The sequence below is a fragment of the Alexandromys fortis genome, unplaced genomic scaffold, assembly GCF_014885135.2.
Source record: "Alexandromys fortis isolate MF-2015 unplaced genomic scaffold, M_Fortis_MF-2015_v1.1 scaffold_4, whole genome shotgun sequence".
NCBI classification, from domain to species: Eukaryota; Metazoa; Chordata; class Mammalia; order Rodentia; family Cricetidae; genus Alexandromys; species Alexandromys fortis.
The window spans coordinates 30,160,726-30,187,709 of record NW_026067944.1 but is presented as its reverse complement, the minus strand read 5'-3'; the positions used below and the strand labels follow the sequence as shown (position 1 = coordinate 30,187,709).

The window sequence follows — 26,984 nt, the reverse complement described above, 5'->3', positions numbered from 1 at the left end:
AGGAGGAGGAGGAGGAGGAAGAGGAGAAGAAAAAGAAGAAGAAGAAGAAGAAGAAGAAGAAGAAGAAGAAGAAGAAGAAGAAGAAGAAGAAGAAGAAGAAGAAGAAGAACAACAACAACAACAACAACAACAACAACAACAACAACAAGCTCCACAAACTCCTTCAATCCACATTTCATCATCTCAACTGGTCCATCTGTGCAAAGAGCATCCTCAAAACATCATCATGCCGCCCTAGGTCTGGCATCAAACAAAACATTTAGTTTAAATTAGGATTCCCTGTCCCCCCCCCCCCCCCCCGTCATCCCATCCCACACTTTTTACAGTTTCTTAAGACAAAGGTTGGTAACTTTTTCTTTGTAAGGCAAGAAGTAAATACCTTAAGCCTAGACCAAATGTGCTCCATCACAACTACTTAAGCAGCCATGGACAGAGTGTAAATGTGTGTGTCTGTGCTGCAATAAAACTTTATTTACACGAACAGGCTGGCGGCCACATTTGCTCCTGGAGCTGTAGTTTGTCATTTGCAATGAAACCCTCCCACATTGTGAACGCATAGCTGGAGTGGATACTGAAGCGTAAGAAAATCCAGTGGGATCTTTGCTTCTGGAGTCACATAGGGTGTGGAGACAAGCTCCTCATAGTTGTAGAAGAAGCTCTCCGATATCTTCTTTATACTCTCCTCGGCCTCTTCTTTAATTTCTGGAGGAGGTTCCTGAGTTGCTAAAACAGGAAAATACTTTATCTAAGAAGAGTACGCATTGAACCCTAAAATTGTATTTCACATCATCAGGGGAAACGTGCAGTCTGTGGTAGCAGTGAAAGCAACCACTGGCTTAAACAGAGCTTCACGCTGCCAGACCTGGGAGGAAGAGCTGACAGCTTGTGCACATGTAGGGGATGCTGAGTTCTGCCCACAACAGGGGGACTTGGAGAACTCTTCATTAATCTGAGACACAGCACTTCCTTGATCACTTTATCCCCTTATCAAGCCCAAGACTGCCTGACATGGTCCTCGGAAATACATTCTTTTCTTTCTGTTTGTAACACATGCCCACACCCTGCAGACTTTCCGTTTCTTAGATAGATAGGTAGCTGTTGAATTTGTCAGAGCAACTTGCCCTTAAAGCCGTGACAAACACTGGGAGAAAGCTCATCACACTTACAGCTGGTCATAGGAAGAAACCCTTGAAATGAGCTGGTACTTTGTCCCATGTCTTCCAAGTCAAAGTCATCATCGAGATATGATTCTTCCTCGTCAGTGTATAGGTCATCTGTGGTGTCTTCTGCAGCTTCTTTGGTAGATATTAAAGACAATTTGTTTTATCAATTTTACAAAATTTTAGTTAATGTTCTTACTTCCAAAGTAACTAAAACCTCTTGTTTGTGCCTTAAATGCAATGAATTTTTAAATTCAGAATTTCCTAGGATTACTTTCTTGCATCAGTCTTAAACTTGTACAAAACCCAAAAGGCCTTTTTGGTGGGTTCGTCTCCATTTTTTCACTTCATTCCCAGTTGATTTCTCTTTATGAGAAATCATAACAATATATCCTAACAAGAAAGGATAATTAGTGGGCTAGCATGAATGTTGGCATACTGTTATCATAACTCCAGCTACCATTAGTAGAGGATCTGCCATGTTGAGGAGCCGTAATGCTATTTAAGAGAAAGCTCTGAGTGTGATCATTTCTCTCCAAAGCAAAATCAGACAGATTAAGTTAAAATATTGGCTTCAGAGTAAACTAATGAGGAATGAGAATCAAGAAGAATAGAAGCGGCCGCAGGCATAAGGCAACATTCAATACATATGTAGGGCAGACATGCATTCAGGCAAAGAGTCACAGACATACAAAAAATAATAATAATAACTAAGTAGGTTAGAAAATGGAGACTCTGAAAGGTGTAACATTTTTCTCCAAAGTCAAGCATCTTCCAGTGGTTAACTCGGGACTTAAAACAAAACTCCCACTCTCTTTCCACTATGCTGTGCCCAAAAGTCCACTAAAGGCGTGGATCTCATGGGGGAAATTGAGAGCGGGTATTCAGGCAGGTTGTTATTAACATAGACAGCTGCCATTTCTTTCGCTATCCTGCGACAGGGTCTAATGTCACCCGTTGGGTCTCAAGGCGACAGCCGCTAAGGCTGAGGGTGAACCGGAAGTCCCGATCTTCCTGTTCCCATCTCTGAACTGGCTGGGATTACACTTCCACTTTAGGCAGTGCTAGGGATCAAACCCAAGGTCTCTTGTATGCTAGGCCAGTTCTCTATCCACGGAGCTAAATCCAGAGATCGTGCTAGGAGCTAGGTTAGAAAAAAAAAAAAAAAAGCATAGCTGTTACTGCTAAGAAACAGAAGAGTTTGTGAGTGAATTAAACAGGCAAAACATTCCTGTCTACACACCCAGAGGCACTCTTACAAAACCATCTTACCCAAATTTGATAACAAGAAAGAGTACAGTAGCATCCTTACATACGTTTTAAATCGGATCTAGAAGACTGCTTGCTGACGCTCCTCGATCTTCCCCCATCAGTGTCCTGGTCATCTGGCTCCTTCATGTCTTCTGTAAGCACAAAATAGGAGAGCGAGACATAATGCCAGAATACAGAAGTTAACAGATCTCCGCACAATGAATTCCATAAGCATCAAGCCCATGTGTGCACTGTATCCGAGACGACAAACAGCGGGAGTCTGGGACCCATATCAGACCCCTCGATGACAGTGGAGACTGTCCTCACAGCTTCCCTTCTCAGGGCACACACGGCGATCTGGTGCGCTCCGGTTCTCCACAGTGAAACACAGCACCCAAGCCCCCCTTTCCTCCGAGCGCATCCCCGCTAACTCTGCCCCCCTTCTTTCGGCTGGTTCTTCCTCTCCTTTTCCCCTTCCTGTTAGTGAACCCCCTCAGGTTACTGATCAGTTTCACTTCAAATATATTTTTTGGGCACACCTGCTGTCACAAGTCTTATACGAGGCACTAAGTTACCAAGGTGCTGGGGAAAAATACGGGTGGTCTTGAGCTTCAGAGAGCTTATGGTTTGGAAACACAGCATCCAGCAAGCAGTAGAAACACACAGAGTGCTACCAGAAATGGAAATGAAAAGTTGAGGTATTCTGGGAGTGAGGAATAAAAACGTTAACTTTTGCTTGAGGTTTAGGGAAGGGGCGTTTGAGACAGAAATGACGGCTATGGGTTGGCACAGGCTGGGAAAAATCATGCGAGGCAGAGAATACCTCCAAAGGGCTGAAGCTAGCCCACTAAGGAGAGCCGGAACCACGTATTCGCTTACGTACTGTTTGGACAAAATTCCTAGCAAGCGCAACTTAAGGAATGACGGCCTGATTCTGGTTCACAGCTCGCGGGTCCAGTCTGTCATAACAGCAAGAGCTTGGATCGCACCCATGAGGCAGAGGGCTTGAGTCCTTTTTATTTAGTCCATGGCCCGCATCCCGTGGAATGGTGCCATCCACACTGAGGGTGGGTCTTTCCACCTCAGCAAACCTGGTATGAAAATCCCTCGCAGCTATGTCCAGAAGTTTGTTTCCTGGAGATTCAAGATTAACCACCACAAGAGGAGGAGGCATACGAAGAGGAGACAGGTTGCTGACTCACATGAGAGTTTCATCCTGTTCTGTAGGGACAGCCATACTGTTCTCTCCAATGGCTGGAGGACCATACATCCCGGTCCACTGCATATAAGCAGTCCCCTTCCTCCATACCTTTGCCAGCTTTTATGTTTTTTTTTTTTTTTTCTAACAGCCTTTCTAACCGGGGAGAAGTGGTAATAGATAATTTCCTTGAAAAAAAGAAAATCAACATTCAAGGTGTTGGAAGGAAAGTGAACCTGTTCTCTAGGTGCTTGTGATGCAGTCTCATAGCTGGTGAAACAAGGAATTTGTTTCCATGGGCTCCTTGCATTCCAGGCCCCATGGCTTTCTGTAACGCCAGGAGTCGGGCAGTGAAGTACCTCCCAGTGACTTGAAGCACAGCTTTCTCTTCTGCTCTCTGCTAGCCGAAGGGTTCATGAGGTCACTTTCTATCTGCTGCCTTTCTTTTCCTAGACACACACACACACTTTTTTTGTTTGTTTGTTTTCTGAGACAGGGTTTCTCTGTGTAACAGCCATGGGTGTCCTGGAATTAGCTCTTGTAGACCAGGCTGGCCTCGAACTCACAGAGATCACCTATCTCTGCCTCCCGAGTGTTGGGATTAAAGGTATGCACCGCCACCACCCGGCCTCCTACATTTATTTTTTTAATATGCTATAACTCAGTGGTTTTCAACCTTCCTAATGCCGTGACTCTTTAATACAGCTCCTCATGTTGTGGTGACCCCCAACCACAAAACTATTTTATTGCTACTTGATAACTGCAATTTTGTGACTGCTATGAATTATAATGTAAGTATCTGTGCTTTTTCCGATGGTCTTAGATGACCCTGGTGAAAGGGCTGTTCAACCCCTAATGGGATCGTGACTCACAGGTTGAGAAACACTGATATAACTGAATATAAACTAGATAATTCTTTTTTTAAAAAATAGGCCATAGACCTAGTGAATTTACTCATAATTATTAGGTAGAAAAAAATGACAAGGGGGATACTCTGCAAACATATTGGACCCACAAGGAAAAAAATACAAGGACAGAAACACCCCCACTGCTTTCCGTGCCTCCAGTCATGTATTCCTCACACGGCCAACACTACCATGAAATAAAGATTAGCATCGCAAGTCCAGTCAGTGGCAGGCTGTGCAGAGTATGGAAGAAAATTCTAGAACCCAGGGGCTCCACCCAGTAATCTGAACTAGCAATAGGGGGAGGAAAAAACCAAACATACAAACAAAAAATATCCTAGGACCATTCTTATCTCTCGTGAGGAACACAGGGTAATGGAGGGTTTGGAAGATGCACGGGAACAGGCCAGGTATAAGAGACTCCTGGAATCTATTAGCAGGACTTCTGACATGGAGCAAAGTGGTATTTAGGGCTTTTAATGTTTGTTTTGGTTTGGTTTTTAGATCAAACAGATTGGGAAATTACACTTTTAACCTCATGAGGTTTTGAAGCCAAAGAGAATTGTGTTCACATTACAGCTTGGGCAACAGGCAGGGTTCTTAATCTTTTGGTATTTGTATACGTACATGTATATGTAGATGTATAATATCTATAGTTACCATTTGTCCCTGTATATGAATTGTACATATATGGGTATGTATGTGGTGTATGATGTCTATATCTGTCCCTGTGTGTATATATATATGGTGCATAATATCTATAATTCTCAACCCTGACTGCACTTCAGAGTTACCTGAACAAAGCCATAGAATTAACAGGCCAGGCAAATGTTCATGCAGCCAGGTATAAGAACTAAGGCTAACAACGAGGGGTTTGTATGAAATACACAGGCTTCTCACATGAGGTAGTTGGTTTCACTAGCAATACTACGGCTCTTCTTTAACACTGGTGAGACTCAGTAAATACGATCAGAAGGTAGGCACGCTTCCATGCACCATTGTCCTGGCAATTCAATAGGCCGAGGAGAAACACTACCTGAGCCCAAGAGTTCAAGGTCGGCCTCTGCCACGTTGAGAGAGCCACCTGTAAATAACAGGACCAAAGGACAACTTAACACAGTTCTCACATCTTTTGGGTGGTAGTGATGGGGTCCAGGGAATCTGGCATGCAGTGTCCATCTGGCGACAATTCCTTTACCTGCTGAGTCACCTCAGTGGTCCAGAAAGAGCTTTCCCTAGTGCAGTACCTAGCCCATGAAGGGGGCACATTCACATCTATAGTAGTCTAAGGTGTTGGCCAGGCTGGGGATATTGGCTTCTGACTCGGTCTAACTGGTCCAACTCTGTGCTCACTAGTCCCATCTTAGAAACGCGGTGCCTACGTCATAGACCTGAGATCCTCAAGTACATCTAGGGAGTCGAGCAGCAAAGCGTTGAGGACGGGGTGTGACTCCAGCAGAAGAGCACACATCTAAGAGTGTATGATGAACAGCATCAGCTAGACTCAGAATAAGAAGAGAACAAAGAGTTGGCTGAGTAGGAAGGTAGACATGGACCTGCGAAGTTGGGGGAGGGGTGAAGATGAACAAAACACACTGTATGAAATTTTGAAAGAATAAAACAGAATGGTAAGTGCATATAGCCATGGGGTATGGGAATAGTTGAGGAGATGATTAATATTAAATATGGTCTCGAATAAGTGAAGATAAGGAGCATTTAAGATAAAAACATGTGATCATCTTGTTAGATGCTGAAAAAGCCTTCAACAAAATTCAACACCTATTCATGATAAAGGTCTTGGAGAGAGCAGGGATACAAGGAACATACCTAAACATAATAAAGGCAATATATGTAGCAAGCCAACATTGAACTAAATGGAGAGAAACTCAAAGTAATCCCACTGAAATCAGAAACAAGACAAGGCTGTCCACTCTCTCCATATCTATTCACTACAATACTAAAAATTAATACTAGTTAATGCAATAATACAAAAAAGGGAGATCAAGGGAATATAAATTGGTAAAGAAGTCAAACTCCCACTATTTGCAGATGATATGACAGAATAAATAATTGTCCCAAAAATTCTACCAGAGAATGCCTACTGCTGGGAAATACCTTATGTAATGTGGCAGGATACAAGATTAACAAAAAAAAAATCAGTAGCCTTCCTATATACCTATGATAAATGGGCTGAGGAAGAAATCAGAGAAACATCACCCTTTACAATAGCCACCAATAACATAAAATAACTTGAGGTAGCTCTAACTAAACAAGTGAAGAACCTTATGACAAGAACTTTAAATCTTTGAAGAAATCTAACACATCAGAAAATTGAAAGACCTTGCTCTTGCATTTTTGCATCAATGTTCAGAGGAAGGTTGGTCTGTAACATCATATTAAACTTGGGAGGCAGAGGCAGGTGGATCTCTGTGAGTTCGAGACCAGCCTGGTCTACAGAGCTAGTTCCAGGACAGGCTCCAAAGCCACAGAGAAACCCTGTCTCGAAAAACCAAAAAAAAAAAAAAAAAAAAAAAAACAAAAAAAAAANCCACAGAGAAACCCTGTCTCGAAAAACCAAAAAAAAAAAAAAAAAACCCTACCAAAAGCAATCTACAGATTCAATGCAATACCCAGCAAAATTCTTCACAGACCTTGAAAGAACAATACTCAACTTCATATGGAAAAGCAAAAAACCAAGGATAGCCAAAACAATCCTGTACAATAAAGGAACTTCTGGAGGCATCACCATCCCTGACTTCAAACTATACTACAGAGCTACAGTAATGAAAACAGCTTGGTATTGGCATAACAACAGAGGGCCAATGGAATCTAATCAAAGCCCTAGATATCAATCTATACACCCATGAACTCTTGTTTTTTGACAAAGAAGCCAAAATTATAAAATGGAAAAAAGAAAGCATCTTCAACAAATGTGCTGACATAACTGGATATCGACATTTAGAAGAATGGGAATAGATCCATATCTATCACCATGTACAAAACTCAAATCCAAATAAATCAAAGATTTCAACATAAAACCCAACACACTGAACCTCACAGAAGAGAAAGTGGGAAGTAGCCTTGAACGCATTTGTTGAAATAGGAGCAGCAGCGGGGCTGCGTCCCCAACACCCCGGCCGCTTGGCTAGCTCATGCCCGAAATAACAACACACAAACTGTATTCATTTAAGAACTGCTTGGCCCATGAACTCTAGCCCTTACAGGCTAATTCTCGCACCTGGACTAGCCCATTTCTAATGATGTGTGTAAGCACCCCAAGGTGCGCTTACCGGGAAGATTCTAGTCTAAGTCCATCATGGGTTGCAGCTGCCTGGGAGAGCTGAGCATGGCGTCTCTGCTCCAGCAGAGCTGTCGCGTCTCTCTGGGAGCAGAGCAGAGTCTGACCTCACTTCCTCTTCCGCCCAGAATTCTATTCTGTTTACTCCTCCCATCTATGTTCCAAGCCATGAGGCCAAGCAGCTGGTTTATTATAACTTAACCAATGAAATCAACAGATTGATATATGACACTCCCACATCACGCATTAGCACAGGAGACCACTTCTAAAATATAACTCCATTAGTACAAACACTGAGAGCAACAACTAATAAATGGGACCTCCTAAAACTGAGAAGCTTCTGTAAAGCAAAGAACATAGTCAACAAGACAAAAACTGGCAGTCTATAAAATGGGAAAAGATCTTCACCAACCCCATATCTGACAGAGGACTGATCTCCAAAATATACAGAGAACTCAAGAAGCTAGACATCAAAAGAATAAATAATCCAATTAAAAAAATGGAGTACAGACCTAAACAGTGAACAATCAACAGAGGAATCCATAATGGCTGAAAGACACTCAAGGAAATGCTCAACATCCTTAGCCATCAGAAAAATGCAAATCAAAATAACTCTGAGATTCCATCTTACACCTGTAAGAATAGCAAAGATTAAAAACACTGAGGACAGCTCGTGGTAGAGAGAATGTGGGGTAAAGGCAACCCTCCTGCATTGCTGGTGGGAGTGCAAACTTGTATAGCTACTTTGGAAATCAGTATGGTGGTTTCTCAGAATATTGGGAATCAATCTACCTCAAGACCCAGCAAAACCACTTTTGGGTATATATCCATGGGATGCATACTCATACCACAAGGACATTTGCTCAACTATGTTCATTACAGCATTATTCATAATAACCAGAAGCTGGAAACATCCTAGATGCCCCTCAACTGAAGAATGGATAAGGAAAATGTAGTACATTTACATAATGGAGTAGTACTCAGCGGTAAAAAAAAAAAAATGTCATCTTGTAATTTGCAAATAGATGGAACTAGGAAAAACCATCCTGAGTGAGATAACCCAGACCCAGATAGACAAACATGTCATGTACTCACTCATAAGCGGATATGAGCCATAAATAAAGCAAAGGATGACCTACAATCTACAAACCGCATTACCAGTTCCCTTGCAGGCAGGAGCTGTTCCCAGAGAACCTAGACAACAAAGAGGACCCTCAGAGAGACATACATGGATCCACTTAGGAAGGAGAAAAAGACAAGATCTCCTGAGTAAATTGGGAGCGTGGGGGTCAGGGGGAGAGTGAAAGGGGAGAAGCTGGGAAGGAAAGGGAATGGGAAAAAGGTACAGGTCAATAAAGACACCAAAAAATGTTATTTTAAAAAAGCACTGGCTGTTATTCCAGAGTATCAGAGTTCAATTCCCAGCACCTGTGTGGAAGCTCACAGTCATCTGTACCAGTCCCAGGGAATCCAGAGCCTTCTCGTGCCCTCCAGGAGCACTGGACACATAAAATAAATAAAACCTATAAAATTTAACTTTTGGTTGCATTTGTTTATATTTTGTGTGGGGGTGGCGCATATGTGGGCATCACAAGACAACTTTGTAGAAACTGGTTCTCTCCTTCCACCAGAGGGGGCCAGGGACCGGGCGCAGGTTGTCAGGCTTGGAGGCAAGGGCCTTAACCCACTGAGTCACCTTGCCAGCCTTCTAATGTCCTTTGGCTGCCTTGCCCTTTGTATTCCTGAGAGAGCTCTCAGTGTGCCACTCTGAAGTAAAGCACTGAGTGGTTCTGTAGCTGTCACAGGTGACTGTAAGAACTCTGAGTTCTTGTACAAACACTCAGCATGGCATAAAAGCCCTTCATCGCGGGGTTCTAAATCACTGCACCCCACTCTGTTCCTACTTCCTCTCCAGTCCCTTTTGTCAAGGGACTCCCTTGTCTTACCAAGTAGGCAAGGAAGACAACCTACGGCTAGCCGGATACTCTGCACACCCCCTTCCTGGAAACTACCTTCGCTATTACCAGCATTTAGTTGCACGCATTGGCCCCCAGTCCTAATAAGAACCCCAGGAGGTAAGCCCGTTTTTATTTTATTTTATTCTTGTTTGTTTTTAACAGATAAACTAGTGCCGAGAGGTCCACTTGACAAGACTCACAACTCAGGGTGAGTACAGGTGGCTTTGCTGACTCCAGGAGCATTCCCAGCAGGCTCTCTTCCCCTCCTCTGTGGTGATCTAACTCCTCACTGGCTGCCTTTTGCCCCCCGCATTACCAGCTCCCTGCAGGCAGGAGCTGTTCCCGTCTAACCTGCACTGGTGGCTTCGAATGTTTGTGCTGAACTGACCAGGAAAGTGCTCCAGGGAAACCGGACCACACTAGTTCCACCTAAGGGAAGTCCTGGCAGGGTTCGCGGCTCTCTGGGTCGCCACCAGATTTAAGGGGGACTCGTGGGGACAGCCCCGCTGCTGGAGCCCACTTACCAGAGGTGTTCAGCACCGCAGCTGGTTTCTACTCACACCTGCCCCAGGACTCCGTTTACTATGGTTGCCACAGCAACGTCACGGGAGGGGGGGGGCGGCGCTCGGGCTGGTGCTGTGGGGGAGGGGACCGACAGGCGAAGAAGCGCATGCGTGGTATTACCCCATGGCGTTTCCCAAACTGACCAGAGGTGTGTTGTGGGCAGAGCCCAGTCTACCCTGGGTAGGCTATTGCGACCTACCTCTCTCTAAAAAAACAGAAGCCCATGGGGCTGGAGAGATGGCTCAGAGGTTAAGAGCACTGACTGCTCTTCCAGAGGTCCTGAGTTCAATCCCAGCAACCACATGGTGGCTCACAACCATCTGTAATGAGGTCTGGTGCCCTCTTCTGGCTTGCAGGTATACATGCAGGGAGAACACTGTATACATGATAAAAAAAAAAAAAATAAAAAAAAAAAAAAAACAGAAGCCCAGTATTCCAACAGTTTATGCCCCTAGTGACTGAGCACTTTCAGAGGTACATGCCCCACTTTCCAATTACTTGTCAATTAAAAACAAAACTTTTAAAAGTGGGTGTGTTCTTAGCGAGGCAAGGCAACTTGCCAGCTGCAAAAACGCGGTAGACAGATAAACCAAGGGGTGAGGTAGCATTTTCTAAAGCTACATACCTGACGGCTTTCAGAGAGTAAATAAATAAGGTTTTCTGTTGTGTTTAGAGAGTAAATAAGGCTTTGTGCTCAACCCTCAGGGTCTTTTTTTTTTATCTGCAGTGCATGTATCAAAGAAACTGTATACAAAATATATAAAGAGCTCTTGCCTTTAATAAAAAAGCAAATAACCCAAAAAGAATTGAACAAAACCTTTTGACATTTCTTTGTGGAAGAATGGATAGAAACATCAATGAACAGACACTGTACCATATTGGGACAGTTTCAGAATTTTTGCGCTAATGAACAGGGGTGCTAGTTAGGAGCATTCCAGGGGATAGCAAACTTCCAGGGAGGATCTGGATACATAAAATGATTGTCCTCAAAGCATATAGGAAAGTACAAAAAGGAAGTGGATAACTAGAAATTAACTGTGTCCTAAGTGTAATTCCAGCTCAAAGGATTAGATGAAAACAAAGAGGTCTAAAATATTGATTGATAGAATTATTTTTCATGATTTAACTTGCTAAATGACTGATTCCTCCATTTGTGTGTGCACACACGCACTTGTGCACACGCAACATTAAGAGAAATAAAAGTCTAAAGTATTCAGATTGAGAATAATCGCTTTAAAGGTTTTAGGGTGGGGGGGTAAAGCTAGAAAAACAAAGGAAAATATGTGTCAAAGAACAGACTCAGGGGTGAACAATGCTGTTCCCAGAAGGCAAGGGTTATTAAATGCTAATCTCAGGGCTACACAGGATAAGCTCTAAAGATAGTAGTCAGGGAGGTGACAGAGACTACTGTCACCTAACACAGACTATTTCTATGCCATTGTTTGTGCACCATAACTAGATGGTGAGACCATATTACTGAAGACTGGTGCTTAAGAGAGTGCTCAGCTTCAAAAGAATCATCTTTGTCAACCATATGACTCCATCCAAGGCTCAGGGAGCATCACAGAAGGGCAGCAGGAATATTAGGTGGGGAGGAAAGCAGTGAAATGTCCACTTCCAGACATTTCACGGCAGCTGTGGTTACTCGTACAAGATCGAGCTAGACAAAATCCCAGTAGAGACAGGGAAGAGGCCCCGAGGGCCCACTCTTGGTGGCAGAGCTATGGACAGTTGCTGCCTCTGGGGAAAGGAGCCTAACTCTGCTTTGGTAAGTGGCCTATACCCCAGTGGACGGCCCCACATTTACGTGCATATGGGCAACATTATTTGGCTCAAGTTAGCAATAACAACAAAATAAACACGAAGCAGGGAGGAAGACAGGATGAAACGTACTCGGGAGAATTGGAAGGAGATAGTGATAGATGGTTAAGATCAAAATACATTGTATAAATGTATAAAACTGCTAATATATGTATATATGTATGTATGTCGTTCATGGAGTTGGGAAGATTGCTAAGTGGGTGAAGCATTGGCCATGCTGGCATTAGGAATGGAGTCAGATCCCCAGCACCACACAGTTACCAGGCACCATGGTGGCTCTCCTGTAATCTCAGTGTGCAGGAGAGGAAGAAAGGGAACCCAGGGACAAGCTGGCTGGCTGAACTAGCCGAACTGGTGAACTCTAAGCTCAGCATCAGTCTCTATGGTGAAGAGCAATTAAGAAAGACACCTGACTTCAATCTCTGGGCCTTCACAGGAACATGAACACGTGCACTTGCACCTGCACACACATGCACGTTCACACACACAAGAACATTCCTATACATTTCCATACACACATAAAAAATACATTTGCAGAGAAAGCAGGTGACCTAAATTCTCAGAGAGGGGTAGCACCAAAATGGTTTTATCTTAGGTAAAGAAAGGACTTAAGTAACGAGTTGCAAAACATACAAAACAAGCAAAAGAAATCTGCAAAAAATAAAGCAAATACAGACCTCACACAAATTCATCAGTGTTAGAAGAAAATAATTTTACTTTTTGCTACAACTGAGAAGCCCAGGAGAGAGTTACACAGTGAGATTCCTAGACCGTGGTTCTCACCTGCAGAGTAAGGGAAAGGGAACTCTGGGGACTCAGGGTAGCTTCAGAGTGATGCTTCTCCTGCCACCCCCACCCCCCAAACTCTCTGAGGTTGGAAATTCCAATCATAGCATGGTAGACAACACTGGAAACAGAAGCCAACACTGAGAACCAGTCAATTCATGAAAGGAAATTCATTCCTTTAATTTATGGCAAGGAAAATTGAGAACAGTTTTTATATTTCTTTTTCTAACATTATCATTAAATCAATGGACTGCATTTAGACATCTGAACATTATAATTGGAATCATTATTTATTAGTTGTACATTATCATTTTTGAAATTTTCACACTTAAAACCCACATTAAAATTTTTATTAAGCACACAGCCACTGTTACTTGCTTAAGAAAAATAAACAAACATTCCTACGCCCACCTCCTGTCCTATAAAGCTCAGGCTGGCATGGAACTCATTATATATTAGAGAGCCCCCTGCCTCAGGCTTCTGAATGGTGGGATTATAGGTAGACGCCACAGCCTCAGGCTTTTGCTTTTTTAAAGCTGCACATTCGTTTGGAATGATGGATAGCAGAAAAGAAATTACCATATTTTTCTGAGAGCCAGAAAATTTTTATTGTAAGTTATACATAAAGCAGTTTAGTTCTCCTGGGAAGCTGATCCACATTTAAGATGCACTAAACAAGAACAACAACAAAAATAAAAACTCAACAGCAATGACAAGGATAATAATATATTACTAAAAAGTTTAACAAGGCTAATCAAATAGAAAACTAAAATTTTCCTACAGTCAAAGTTTTATTCACAGGAACTTCATAGGTTAGATGCTTTGTTGAAAAACCTATTTGAAAAAGTAAAATATTAAAATAATTCTTTTCTTGTTTCCATTAATACAGGATATCTTTGCAGTTTTTTATCTGAAGAAAAATGTCAGAACTTGCAAAGAGGATTCACGAAGAGGGAGGGGAAGGCGGGAAGAAGTCACTCAGGGCACGTTCCAATTTAACTTCTATGACATGTGGGTAGAAAGAGCGAACCAGCCTTCTTCACTTTGCTTTTCAGTCTGTCGAACAGAGACGCAGAAAGAAGTTAGATACGAGCCCACTAGAGATTCACAGACACTCAGATCAAGAACATGCAACCAAGTCACGATGTGTTAAGTGGCTCTGGAGTGTCAACTCCTGGCAACGCTCCTGCCCCACAAAGATGCCACCAAGCAGCTGCCTGCTCAGCGGGCACCCTAGAAAGACAAGGACCTTTCAAAAGGAGAAAGCCGACATTTAATCAAACCAGAGGTACAATTTTAAATATGATAAAAAGAAGGTCATTGGAGCTTAGTAAACTGAGTGATGCTAAGTTCAATGAACATATCAAAAGATTAAGCTTTTCGGAATTTAAGAATCAGAAAGGACAAATTTTTAATATTAGGCAACCGGGATAGCTAATAAGGCAGTTAGTTCATCTGGGCTGTGCGTCTCCACTTTGTGATTTATTGATTTCCCCATATCTGTTACTGACTTACCTCCGGAAAATACAACTTTTACAATTCTAAAGATATTCTTACAATTTTCTACGACAGAGAGAAAACTGTATTTTTCTGTATTATCAACATACATAAAAATGTTTTCTTTGAAAAATCTGATAAACCGTAAATGTTTAGCTCCAGACAGAACACATGAAAATGTACAAGGCATGCGTCTGCCCTCTGTGCAATCACATGTCTAACAAGGGCACCTCAGACAGGGCACAGTGGATACAGTGCCACACTCTACCCAGTCACACCACCAGCAGCAGGACCTACACCTCATCTCTATAGGCTGCTCCAGACCACGGCACTTGGGAAGCAAAATGAAACAAATAATTCCTAGTCTTGGAAGACACTTGGAATCCTATCAAATTTTAACTTATTTCTTAGTTACCCTAGAAAACAAAATAAATGTATTGTTTTCAAACAGAGGTAAGTTACAGTATTTCTTTTCTTTATAGAATTTTATATCATGTAAAGACAACAGGAATAATAACTAAGAATGAAGCTAGTCACCCTCCACCCTCACACTCCTGACCCTACGTAGTGATCATAATTTATAACGTACCTTTGTTCTGGGATTAACAGGTGTGAATCGCCCACTTCCCGAGGTGGCATTTAGTGGAGAACAAGAATTGCTGGTAGCCCCTGAAGATCTAGCCATGAGAAAGAAACGGTCAGAGAGCGAGGTATTACCACCAGCCGTCAACAATTATGGGAACAGCTCTCAACAGTGGCAAGAGTTTGAAAAGGTTTGGTGACAGTTCCAAATGAGGTAGATCACTCCTCATACTTCACCAACACAAAACTTTGAGCTAGGTGTTTACTGCTTCAAGTAGTTTAGCTCTACAGACAAAGAGGAAAGAGCAGTGCTCTTAGGTACCCTTGCCTCGGTCCTAACGTCTTGATGAACACGTTACAACTGACCACACAACACTGACTCACTATTAACACAAGACCAGTTTCTGTCAGGGCTGTCTTTGTGTGACAGACACATCCTGTGGTTTTTGACAGATAATTGCACATGCCTTCCATATAATACCATTCAGGTAAGATTTCAAGGCTGTGCAGTAGTGGGGAAGGTGGTCAGGGTAGCCTGGTATAATGAGAACTAGAGCAGCGTGGTACGGTACGAGGATGCCCTTTCCTGATCCACTGAGCACTCGAGTGGTTCATCTAGGCCAGTCGGCTGTGTGTTCACTTACTGTAACCGGTGAAGTGCTACCCCGGGACACAGTCTCCTCATGATGCAGCCATAAACACCTAGAGATTAGCCCACATCTGTGCTAAGCAAGCAGCCCTACTTGGTTAAGCTGACTCACTTTACTCTCCCCTAGTTACTTCCTCTGTATGAGTGGATCTGCCTGAACTTAAATTAAGCAGATGCTGGGCACAGAGAGAATGGCACACAGACACTCTTGGTGCTCTAATAACAGTGGCCTGGAGCCCTACCGTCTTGAACTGATCCCGCTGACAGGAGAGATGGTATTGCATTTCGAACTCTCTGGAGCCTCCACTCCTGGAATAGACACCTCGATGGTTCGCTTTCCTTCTTCTAAAATATAAAAATGTTAGCTTCTTTACTTTTCACTAATAAAAGTAGCAATTTTGCTCAATTTCAATATTATTGGAAATTATACATTACAAATTTAGGTGTTTTTATATTTTTATCATGACAGTTCATAGAAGCACTTGAGAGGTGATTTTTAAAAATGAACTTCTAAGACAAGAAACATCAGCTGTTTCTGCCAATTTCACAGCATGTCAGTTCGCAGGATGCCAGAATGTTCTGACAAGTGCTGTCACACAGAGCAAGAAGTGAGAAGCAGTGAGCCCTAAGATACATTGTGGAGCAGGAGGGTGGGTGGAGGGAAGGAATGAGTGGGGGTAACTGTGATTCAAATGCATGTATTTGTGAAATTGTTAAAGAATTTAAAAAATTAAATTTAAAAGCTAAAAGGAGCTAGCCCAAAAGTTTTATTTCTTTAATTTGATTAAATAGGATTTCATTTCCCCTCATACTCATGAAATTTCTGAATTTTAAGAAGGATTTACAGGATCCTCTATGAATATGATGGATATAAAGTATTTCACTAGTAAATGTTCGTCGATTGCTTGTGTATGATTCTGGGACATGGGGAGAGGAGGTGTCACCATCTTTAGTTAAATATACTACCCCAGGCCCTGAGGGGATAGTTCCACATCCACGGCCATTCAGACCACCTTTAAAATCAGTGGGTCACAAAACAACAAGCTATGTGCATGGGAAAGGGAGCTGTAGGCACGGGGCTGATGGTGTGACAGAGAAAAGGGAGGAGGGTGAGATGAACCAGAATGCACTCTGTACACGGATGGAGTTGTCTGCATTCTATACACGGATGGAGTTGTCTGCATTCTATACATGGATGGAGTTGTCAAAGAACAAAGTTACCCTACCAAACAAAAGATTTTTAATTTATGACATATTATTTATTCTGATTATACCCCACAGAGGTTCCTATAAAATCAAGAATCCTATTTTGGGTGTGTTGAGAACTAGATGGGATAACAGAAATAAAGGTAATTTCCAAGAGTCTGCTTTCTTGTCTGTCATTTCAAAAGCTACATAATTTCCAATGGAAGTGAACACTTCCCGTGCCTTTCAGGTACCCGACTTCACCCGAGCACACAGGACACATGGATTCCTGTAAGCACCAAGGCTCAAGCATCTCAGGAACACCACGGATAGAAGCTTCCAGTGCCTCACAATCTGGGCCTCTGACAGGGCTCCAATCAATACCTCTGATGTAGTGCCATCCTTGAGGGCACAGGTTCACTTCTGGCTAACAGCCGACTTAGAGCTACTTCATTTAATGAACATTCTCCGAATAGCACTACCATAAAACAAACTTTCAGTCACGATTCAATTATTTAAGAAGACCTTCTAGCTTTTCATACTCCTAAACATAACAAACTAATAGGAAAAATAAATTGATGGGAAATATTTTCCTGGTTTTAAGAGGACAATAATTTGTAATCTGACGTTGATAAAAATTTTAAGTCTAATTTTGACACAATTTTCGCAGCATACATCCTAAGCTAAACATACTGTAATGAATATTTCACTTGGATGGCTTTGCCCTGGATGCCAAAGGCTGGCTATAGAAGAAGAGACAGCTTTCTACGCCTACTCCTGTCACTCAGTCTCTGACCCAAGCCAGCTTCTCTGGTACAAAACCGGGGGTACTAGAACATAGTACTCTCGGATACCCTTCTTTTGATTCAAAGTTGAGAGTCATGAATGAGTGACCCACCGGCCCAGGCTCTGAGCGGTGACTGAGCGGGTGACACTGGCGAGGAGGAGAGGCTCAGTCCAACAAGTTTCTGCTGCTCTATCAGCTGCAGCAGTTTGCCGCGCGCCTCCAGGCTCTGCCGGTTCAACTCTGCAATCCGTTCTTCCATGCTGCTTGGCCCTAGAGATGGAACTACTGGAAAATTCTTTAGGGGAAAAAATGTATAAACTCATTATTAAAAAAAAAAACAAATACCAATTCTGATTTTTATTCTAAGTACCAGCAATTTGCTATATACACATATGAAAGATGGCGTAAAAGAGTTTATAAATCATTTAACTGAAGAATTAAGACTAAACTAAAGGCATATACAAATTCTTCTACTGCTACTGCCGCACGAGCACAGTCTAGTGGGCCAACGCTGTCCTGCAGCTCTTACTTCTCGCCTCCGCTGAACTGAAAGAGAAGACCACGTGAGGAGAGATGCCTGCCAGGGAGCCAAACGCCACACTCCTACTGGTGACGGGTCTGAGTGGGGGCAGACCACACAGGAATATCTCTAATATGTTCTTATAAGTTTAGTCTTCAAACACGCTTCATGTCCTGAATTATCTGGCAGACTCTAAAATTCCGACCAGTCTTTCTGCCCACGTGTCAGCCCCTCCAGGCCTCTTTTAGCTTCAGACATCTGATTTTAAAATATCCATGATGAGAAAGGAACATAAGATACAGAGAGTAAAAGGCAAACAATACAAAACAAAAAGCTACTCCAGAGATATAAGTATAGCTTGAAAGCCCCAAGAGAAATGTACTTTCATCATCATAATGATTTAATTTAGCTAAATATATCCTTTTGTGGGGGGAAAGCAGTCCCTGATAGAAATGACTAATTTCTACCTATTAGATTGTGGGGGTTTTGTTTGTTTTGGAAAAAGGTAAGTAAACCAGTAAGGATCAAAGTCTATTTTGTATTTCCAACTAAAGAAGAAAGGGGCTAGTAAGAGCAGCAGTGTCAGACCTCCCCTTCCAGGCTAGTATTTACACTATTGGAGAGGGCACAGGCTCGGCATTTAACTGGTACCTTTTAAAAAGCAACAGTGATCTACTTCCAATGATCTTCAAAACCCTAGAAACAGATAACGTGATGTGTACACACGCACGCCCACACTGATGCTGCTGACCACCACCTGGCATCTCGGTAACAGAGGCAGCTCTTCCTCTCACCTCCCACTTTCCACACCAAAGCCTTCAATCACGATTTCAAAGCTCTTAAGAAAGCAGCTCCTTGAGAAACCCGGAGTCGGAGGCCGCCACTCTTTCCAACTACAGGGTAATTATCATCCACTGTCAGACCCACGGGAGTCACCTCTGCTCAGAAAGGTCAAATAAAACATCCCCATGACCAGGCTGTGTCATGGACACTCATCTGGGACTAGATTCACTTTCCTCGCCACAAACAACAAAACAAAGGTTTAAGTTATCATGTTAGTCCATAGAGTTTATTTTACTTATAAAATTCCTTCACTGACAGGAAGGCAAATCCTTAACATAGAAAATTTATAAAAGCTGATCTCATAGATGCTGAGAGTAGATCTGTGGTTAACGGAGCTGGGGAAAGACAGTAAGAAGGGGCAGGGACTAAGAACAGTCAGACAGGGTTGACTGGGTTTTGTTGCTGTTGCTGCTGCTGCTGTTGTTTTGAAGACAGATCTCATACCATAGCCCAGAACTCACTAACATAGCCCTAGCAACCCTGCCGCAGTGTCTTGAGGATTATAGGCATTGAGTCACCATGTTTGGCACTATAGTTACACAGGGAAAAAAAAATCCTGCTCTATAAGAGCAATGCCCCTCAGAATGTGACAGACCAGTAGTCCTGGTATCACTGAGGGACATATTAGAAAAACACAGGTCCCACCCCAGACCTACTCAGGCACCACATCCTAGCAAGCTCCTCAGATGGCTCATATGCATATTGAAGTTTAACTGATTCTTTAAATATAATTTCTATAGAAAAACCTATTCTGTGTCCTAGAAAAAGGTTATTCATCTGTAAAGGGTCAACTACTTTTTAATAGGCCATGTGAAGAGTAAAACTACTTTTAATTACAATCTAGCTACAGCAAGCACTCTATGTCCTCCTAATTCCATGTCACCTGTTCCTAGCTTATCCTTATCCCGCCCAAACATTTTACCTTAATTCTACTTTCTATGTCTTTTCCTTCATGTTCTCTTACTGTAGTACAATATGAACTAACAGGTACGTTTTATCTATCCTGTAAGGAAGACATGTCAAAGCTATAGCCACTTCTGAAAAGAAATTTCTTTGGATGCCTGATATGGATTGACTATGAAACCAACTCACATACTGTGGGCTGCTGGCCAGCTGGTGGGCTCTGGAAGCGACTGGCTCCTGAGGGCTTTACTGATGAGACTTGAGCCACTGAAGTAACCATAACATAACAGTATTATGGAGAGGCCATGAAAAGGAGGAGGTAGGGTTTAGCTGGAAGAATTTGGTCACCTGGGACACATCCTAAAGAGATGTACCTTGTCCGCAGACCCTCTGGGCCACTCTGAGAGGAGTAGCCCCTGCCATGTGTTTCTGCCACCACGATGTTCTGCCTAACCTCAAGTCCAGAACAACAGATTCTGTCCCTGTTTAACTTGCCACAGCAATGATAGGTCTACCTGTGCCCTGAGTCCGCGCCGGTACTTACGGCAGTCTCGTCACCGGCACTTCCCTGTTTGCTTGGCTCCCGAAGCCCATCGCCTTGCTCTCCCACTGGCCCGGTAACATTATTCAGGTGTGCCTTGACAGCTGAATTCTGCAGTGTCAACTCAGCAATCCGTGCCATTAAGTCCTTCCTCTGTGCCAGTGCCTCACTTGTTCTTAGCTGCTGCCCATCTCCAAGCACTTGGGGCTCCTCTGAGAACACAGGATTTCTCGACTGCTGAGTGGTGGGAAGGGAACTGCAAGGTGGCTGTGACAGGTTAACAAATGGCGTCTGGGTTTTGTTCTCCAGATCTTCTCCCATGTGAGAAACTCTCCACCTCTGAGTGAAGAGGCGATTTTCCTCACTTGAGTTCTGAATGTCTGGGTCAACAGGCATGGTCTTTTTTTCCCAGTTCTGTTCTTTCTCTATCACTTCCACAGTGGGGGGGATGCGTGGGGCAGGACGAGTCTGAACCGTTCTCCTCAGTACTGCAGACAAGAAAGAAGACAATCATCACCTGGCACTAATACTGCAGACAAGAAAGAAGACAATCACCACCTGGCACTGTATCAGCACACTGCTCTGTCGTGGCCGTCAGGAAAGTACTTCAGTAGATGGGTTTGGCTTCTGAGTGCCCAAATTATTTTTATGAAGGAATATGTACAGAAACTTTCCTATTCCTGAGACTATTAGCTTCTTGAGAATCATGTGTCACAATGCACACCGACACATGTAACGCCTATCAAGGAACAGTGCTGCACGCCTGTGCTCACAAATGATGAGGAATGACCTTGAGTTTGAGGCCAGTCTGGGCTACACAGTGAGACACTGGCAGGGGGTACTGAATTAGTTCTATAAGGAATAAAAATCTGATCTGAATAGATGTCACCACTTCCTTAGTCTAGACATAATTAATAACTTCCCAGGCCCCCGAGAAGGAAATATTAAACTACACAATTAGAAAGTATTAAAGTAAAAATTTTTCACATGCTAGATTAAGAAAGCTGGGGTCCAGAAGAGGAATCTAAGCCCAAACCTCTCCCCCACCACGTCAATGAGGAGTGGATAAGCTGCTAGAACTTGTCTCTCAGTTCGACTCTGTCTCCATTTTCACCAGGCTGACTTGACAACGCCCTATTTGCCTTACAAATGGTGAAGTACAATTCTAGCAGCAAGGATCTACTGATCTGCAAGAAAACATTAGTAATTCTTAAAGAAATAAAAATCCACACAAAGTAGGGATGGAAAAATAACTTCTAAAAAGGAGCTGGGAAACTGTCTCAGCAACTAGAGTCACGTGAACACCGGCTGGAGTTCCACTCTGAGACTCCACAGAGTTGTCCTCTGACCTCCACATATAAGCCAGGGTATCAATATGCCTTCTCTCTTTCTCAAAATTAATTAATAAAATTAACAAAGGGGGTGGAGTGTGATAAAGGAATACACTTAGTATTGTCGATTGTTGGTCTCCACACTAGTATACATGGGTGAGTGAAGCCCCCAACACACACACAAAACAAGCAAAGAAAGAAAAATAATTAAAAAATGTTCTTTTCAAGAACCAATAACATACAGCTCAGTGGGTAAAAGCACTTGCTACCTAGCCTGATGACCTGAATTTGATGCCTCGGACCCAGATGGTGGAAAGCAAGAATCTATTACCACAGGTTTCCTCTGTGTGCCATGGTACATGTGTGTACACACATACACAGCTGGTCACCAGCTGCATGCCTTTCAAGAGTGTTTTCCCAGAGCCCTCTTCTCATTCTGTCTCTAGGATGTCATGATGCGTGAGCAGTTTTCCTCTACACGTCTTGATCTACCACTGCTCGGAAAGAACACAGACAAATGACCATGGACCGCTGAACCCATGAATGAAAATAAGTCACCTAGTTATTTCAGAGATGGTGGGGGACGCGGGGATGCACGGACACACAACACGGATGACACTACCCTAAAATACACACACACACTATACATACATATATATAATATATCATATGAATCAAGGGCAGAAATCACAGCTTCCATGGAAACGTAGAAGAGCCATGCTTACCATCCTGCAGAGGTGAGAATTCTGAGTTGCTCTTCTGCCTGGGTGGTGTTAACATCACAGCTGGCTCGAAAATATGTGCTGGGAAATTATTAGCCAGATTCAAGTTCTCTGTGGGGGTTGGCCCCTGAGACAGTTTAACAGGCAACTCTTCCTGTGGGAATTCAATGGCTCCTTCCCCTCTGAACATCGACGGCATGGAGACATTACTGCTTACAACAGGCCCCTCTGAGAAAGATAAGATGACATTAATTTGAAAGAAACAAAAAGGAATTAATTATAGGCACCTTTTAGGTATTTAGTCTTTTTTGTTTTGTTTTGAGACAGGGTTTCTCTGTAGCTTTGGAGCCTGTCCTGGTAGTTCTTGTAGACCAGGCTGGCCTCGAACTCACAGAGATCTGCCAGCCTCTGCCTCCCAAGTGCTGGGCATTTAGTCTATTTTAAAATTGTTATTTATTTGTTTTTTATTTACATATACACATGTCTGTGTAAGAGACAGAGAGAGAGAGAGAGAGAGTTTGAATGTACACCATATGCTTTCAGGAGCTCACAGAAGCCAGGAGAAGGCCTCAGACTCTGAGGAACTGGAGTTACAGGCAGTTATGAGCCACCACAGGGGTGCTGGGAACTGAACCTGGGTCTTCTGTAAGAGCAGTAAGTGCTCTAAACCACTAAGCCGTCTCTCCAGTACCCAAGGATTTATTTTTAAATGCATTTAAGTAGTGTGAAAGTTCCCAGAGTCCTCAGTCTCTCAGGTATATCCTCGTTTGCCAGTAATTTACAGGCAGGCTCTTGTTTTGTGTAGGAAGAGCTCTAAAAGCCACAAAGCTATATAAAGAAACACTTACAGAGCCCACACCCCACCCTCAGCCTTCCTAATGGTCATGACAAGTAAGGCAACTTCAAAACCTTTTAATATTCTGACTTCCAGACACAAGGGTCATTGCAAAACCAGGTAACATGGTAATTCATCATTAAGAGTGTGGTAAATTCCATGTAATTCTAACAGGATAGCAAGGCTGAGACATAAAAAGATGTAAACCGGTTTTCACCTCCATGGCATTTCTGACTTTCCCCAGGCAATGACAAAATCACAAGAATCTTATAAGGTACCATCACCCCTTGGTTTCTCACCCTTGAATAACTAAAGGTTTCTCAGTAGCAAAACTTAAGTCACCACATTATATTAATGAAACAGTAATGACAAAGCCCGCCAGAAGACAGCGGTCACCTAAGTTATTTTAGCCTGCCACTTCTTCTACTACTCTAAGGCCACTGGGCCATTTAACGACAGTATGAGAATAATAAGACTCCACCTACCTATATTACCCACAAGTCTTCTACCCATAGGTGCCCTTTCTGACGCTTGACCCTCTTGTCTGGAGTTATTTATCACAGGACAGTTCTTAATGGCATGTGTGAGCGATATAAGCTGCTCATCTGTAGCGACCATGTACTGCTGAAGTCTCGCCTAAAGAAAAGCACACATCACTGGCATAACAAGCATAAAGCCATTACCTAAAGAGTAAGCCATACAGAGAGGTGGGTGTGTGTTTGTGTGAGTGAGAGCAGACGGAGAGAGAGAAAAAGAGAGATCATTATTTAAATACACACTCTAAAGCAATGTTATTCATAATTATAAATCTCTAAAGGTATCATGATGGTGAGATGATCAGATAAATCATGAACTACTAGTTACTAAGTACTCTGCTATAAAATTAAAACTAATGAATAGAGCTTTTAATTTACAAAATCTTTTCATATAAATTAACTCTACTGACTGACTACCATATAGAGTGACACATTAGGTAGGGGAAACTCAACAGAGCATTTCATGGGATTTTAGGTGGACTAAAAAACATAAAATTATATAAATGAAATAATGTTATGGGCAAAAGAAACAACATTTTACATGTAGCAATATAACAATTTATATTTTTATATGAGCAATAACTATTTTATGTGTACTCATATTTGTCCATGCACGTGCATATCTCTATTAATGTTATATAATTTTAAAATTTAAAATAAATAAAATATCACACCAATGACTTACTTTCTGTCATATAGCTGGATGAGTTTAGAATTCCATTCTTACACTAAAAGTCAACTTACTGCCCAGAACTTTAGATGGATTTGTTTTGTTCTTTATCTTTTCCATATTGTAGATGTAAATAGGTTATGTGAAATCAATGAATCTGATTAAAACCACAAAATGCAGGTGTTTTGTAAATATTGGCATACGGTTCTTAGGAGCATAGGCGATGGCAGTGAAAGGGAAGAAAGAGGAGTTGTAGGAACTGCCAAGACTTGTAACAAAGACAAAGTAAGAGAAACTAAGAATGACAGCTAGAGACACTTGTCACACGTGCGTAGAAACACAGACAACTAAAAAAAGTGGGGACGGTCCAGGCATCAGAAAGATTACCAATAGAGTAGATAGTAAAGCACTTGAGGCACCTTTATATCACCAGTCACGTTCTCCCCAAATTTCACACTCATATATCCAGTGGTCTTTTGAGTACCCCCATCTAGGACTCTGTATATATAAAGCCAAGCACCTCTTGAAGCCATCCATCTACAACATAAACAGCAGCTTCATCTTGTGAATGCTTAATCCCAAACTGCACAATTACCTTTGGCTCTTTTCTCTTACACCCTTTCCTTCAACCCATTTCCAATTGGACCAGCTGACCTTCAAAGCACACTCAGAATTTGCTCAATCTTCATAGTTTCCCATTTCTGCTCTAGACCAGGCTGCTATGCCCCATCTGAATCAATCTGACAACTCCTAGGTGCAATGCTCTACTTTAATGGTCTGCTACCTTTCCTACTTCTGTCCTCATACTGCAGTCTGAAACAGCAATGATTTCATAGGGACACCAGAAGATGGCTTCAACTCTCGGGAGACACCAGTAAAGACATCGTCTATGCAGAATTAGTCTGTGCAACTATTGACCAGCAGCAGCTCAGCTAAATGGGATTTCGGTATATTCTTTTTGGTAATATCAAATCTGCTTAGACAGGCATGGCAGCACACACCTTCAATTTTAGCATATAACAAACTGAGATAGGAGGGTCACAAAGTCAAGGCCACATTATACTATATAGTCAGACCCACTCTCAAACAATAACAGGGAAGCCAACCAAAAATAATCAAATCTGCTCATGGCTGGGTTTCTGGAAGCATCTAGAATATTTATGTTAAATATATAAGAATAAATATATAGAATATTTATGTTAAAAATATAAGTTCAGATGAGCAGATAATGAACTATGACATATATACAATGGCGCATTATTCAGCTTCAAAGAATGAAGTCATATCATTTGCGAGAAAATGGATAGTGCTAAATAAAATACCCTAGATAAGTAACACACACACACATACACACATACATAAAAACAATAAGACAATAAAAACGTAAGTTCTTGATAGAAATACAGTGTGGAATAAGAAATAAGGACAATGATTTTCAATATAACTCTAAACTTAGGATAGTTAAACAGTATGGGGAAGATACATATAATATATGTACACATACATTGATAAATAATTGTAGACATTTGTCAACAAAGTAAATGTATGACTATTTCTACTTACATATTTCTTTTGGGATGATATCTACTTACATATTTCTTATATATTACACATAATTATATACCATACATTATATAATATATTGCTATATAAATATATATTGTACATTACATATTATATAATATAATGTACATATTATATAATATATGTACTTACATATTTATTAAGCATTTATTTATATTAAGTATATCATTGTTCAAACAATACAAACAGTTGTTAGAAACTGACACTAAGTTAGCCAATAAAGGCAGCACTCTGGCCGTTGTCCCACATAGCACAGTGCAGGCACAGTAGCCCAGATGAGCTTAAGGACTCTTCTCTTCAGTGGTCCCCATTTCATTTGCCTTTGTGAGGCACGTACCCAGTCCTCTCTCTGCTCTCTCTGCACTTCACTTCTTCCACACGCATCCTTGAAGACTGTGAAGCCCCAGTTATACTTTACTTCAAGACCTCTGCCTCATTGCCCTTCTAGCACTCTGCAAGTATTCGCTACCCACAACTACAAGATGAAGAAACTTGTGTGATGTGGGAGTGTCATATATCCGTTGCTTTCATTGGTTAATTAATAAAGAAACTGCTTGGCCTGATAGGTTAGAACATAGGTGGGTGGAGTAAACAGAACAGAATGCTGGGAGGAAGAGGAAGTGAGGTAGACACCATGCCACTGCTCTCCAGGGCAGATGCGATGAAGTCAGCTGCCAGGTCAGACATGCTGAATCTTTCCCGGTAAGACTGGTGAGAGAAATGGGTTAACCTAGATGTGAGAATTAGCCAGTAAGAGGCTAGAGCTAATGGGCCAAGCAGTTTTTAAATGAATATAATTTGTGTGTTGTTATTTTGGGGCATAATCTAGCCAGGCAGCCGGGAGCCAGGCAGCAGGAA

At 42.2% G+C, this 26,984-nt stretch overlaps 2 protein-coding genes across 8 annotated transcripts in view; both read right to left on the bottom strand.

The window, feature by feature from the left end:
• The window catches only part of Cfap44 (cilia and flagella associated protein 44), an 86,012-nt gene extending 75,600 nt beyond the window's left edge, over positions 1–10,412 (bottom strand). For 2 of the 3 annotated variants that reach the window (XR_007592970.1, XM_050148947.1), the window contains exons 1-4: positions 10,295–10,412; positions 2,477–2,563; positions 1,167–1,295; positions 573–723 (exon numbers count right to left, since the gene is read on the bottom strand). Coding sequence is in view for 2 of the 3 variants with exons in the window: in XM_050148947.1 (XP_050004904.1) it covers positions 573–723; positions 1,167–1,295; positions 2,477–2,558 (362 nt within the window). In the remaining variant the exon portion in view is untranslated. Of the gene's footprint in view, positions 1–572; positions 724–1,166; positions 1,296–2,476; positions 2,564–10,121; positions 10,260–10,294 lie in introns of those variants that run through there. The other variant, XM_050148948.1, reaches the window with a different exon arrangement.
• Positions 10,413–13,206: 2,794 nt separating this feature from the next.
• The window catches only part of Spice1 (spindle and centriole associated protein 1), a 43,027-nt gene continuing 29,249 nt past the window's right edge, over positions 13,207–26,984 (bottom strand). For 4 of the 5 annotated variants that reach the window (XM_050148884.1, XM_050148888.1, XM_050148886.1 and 1 more), the window contains 7 exons: positions 23,822–23,972; positions 22,505–22,729; positions 20,452–20,936; positions 17,753–17,936; positions 15,912–16,014; positions 15,028–15,115; positions 13,207–13,997 (listed from right to left, as the gene is read on the bottom strand). In XM_050148884.1, the coding sequence (XP_050004841.1) occupies positions 13,944–13,997; positions 15,028–15,115; positions 15,912–16,014; positions 17,753–17,936; positions 20,452–20,936; positions 22,505–22,729; positions 23,822–23,972 (1,290 nt within the window). In that variant the 3' untranslated portion in view covers positions 13,207–13,943. Of the gene's footprint in view, positions 13,998–15,027; positions 15,116–15,911; positions 16,015–17,752; positions 18,188–20,451; positions 20,937–22,504; positions 22,730–23,821; positions 23,973–26,984 lie in introns of those variants that run through there. The other variant, XM_050148889.1, reaches the window with a different exon arrangement.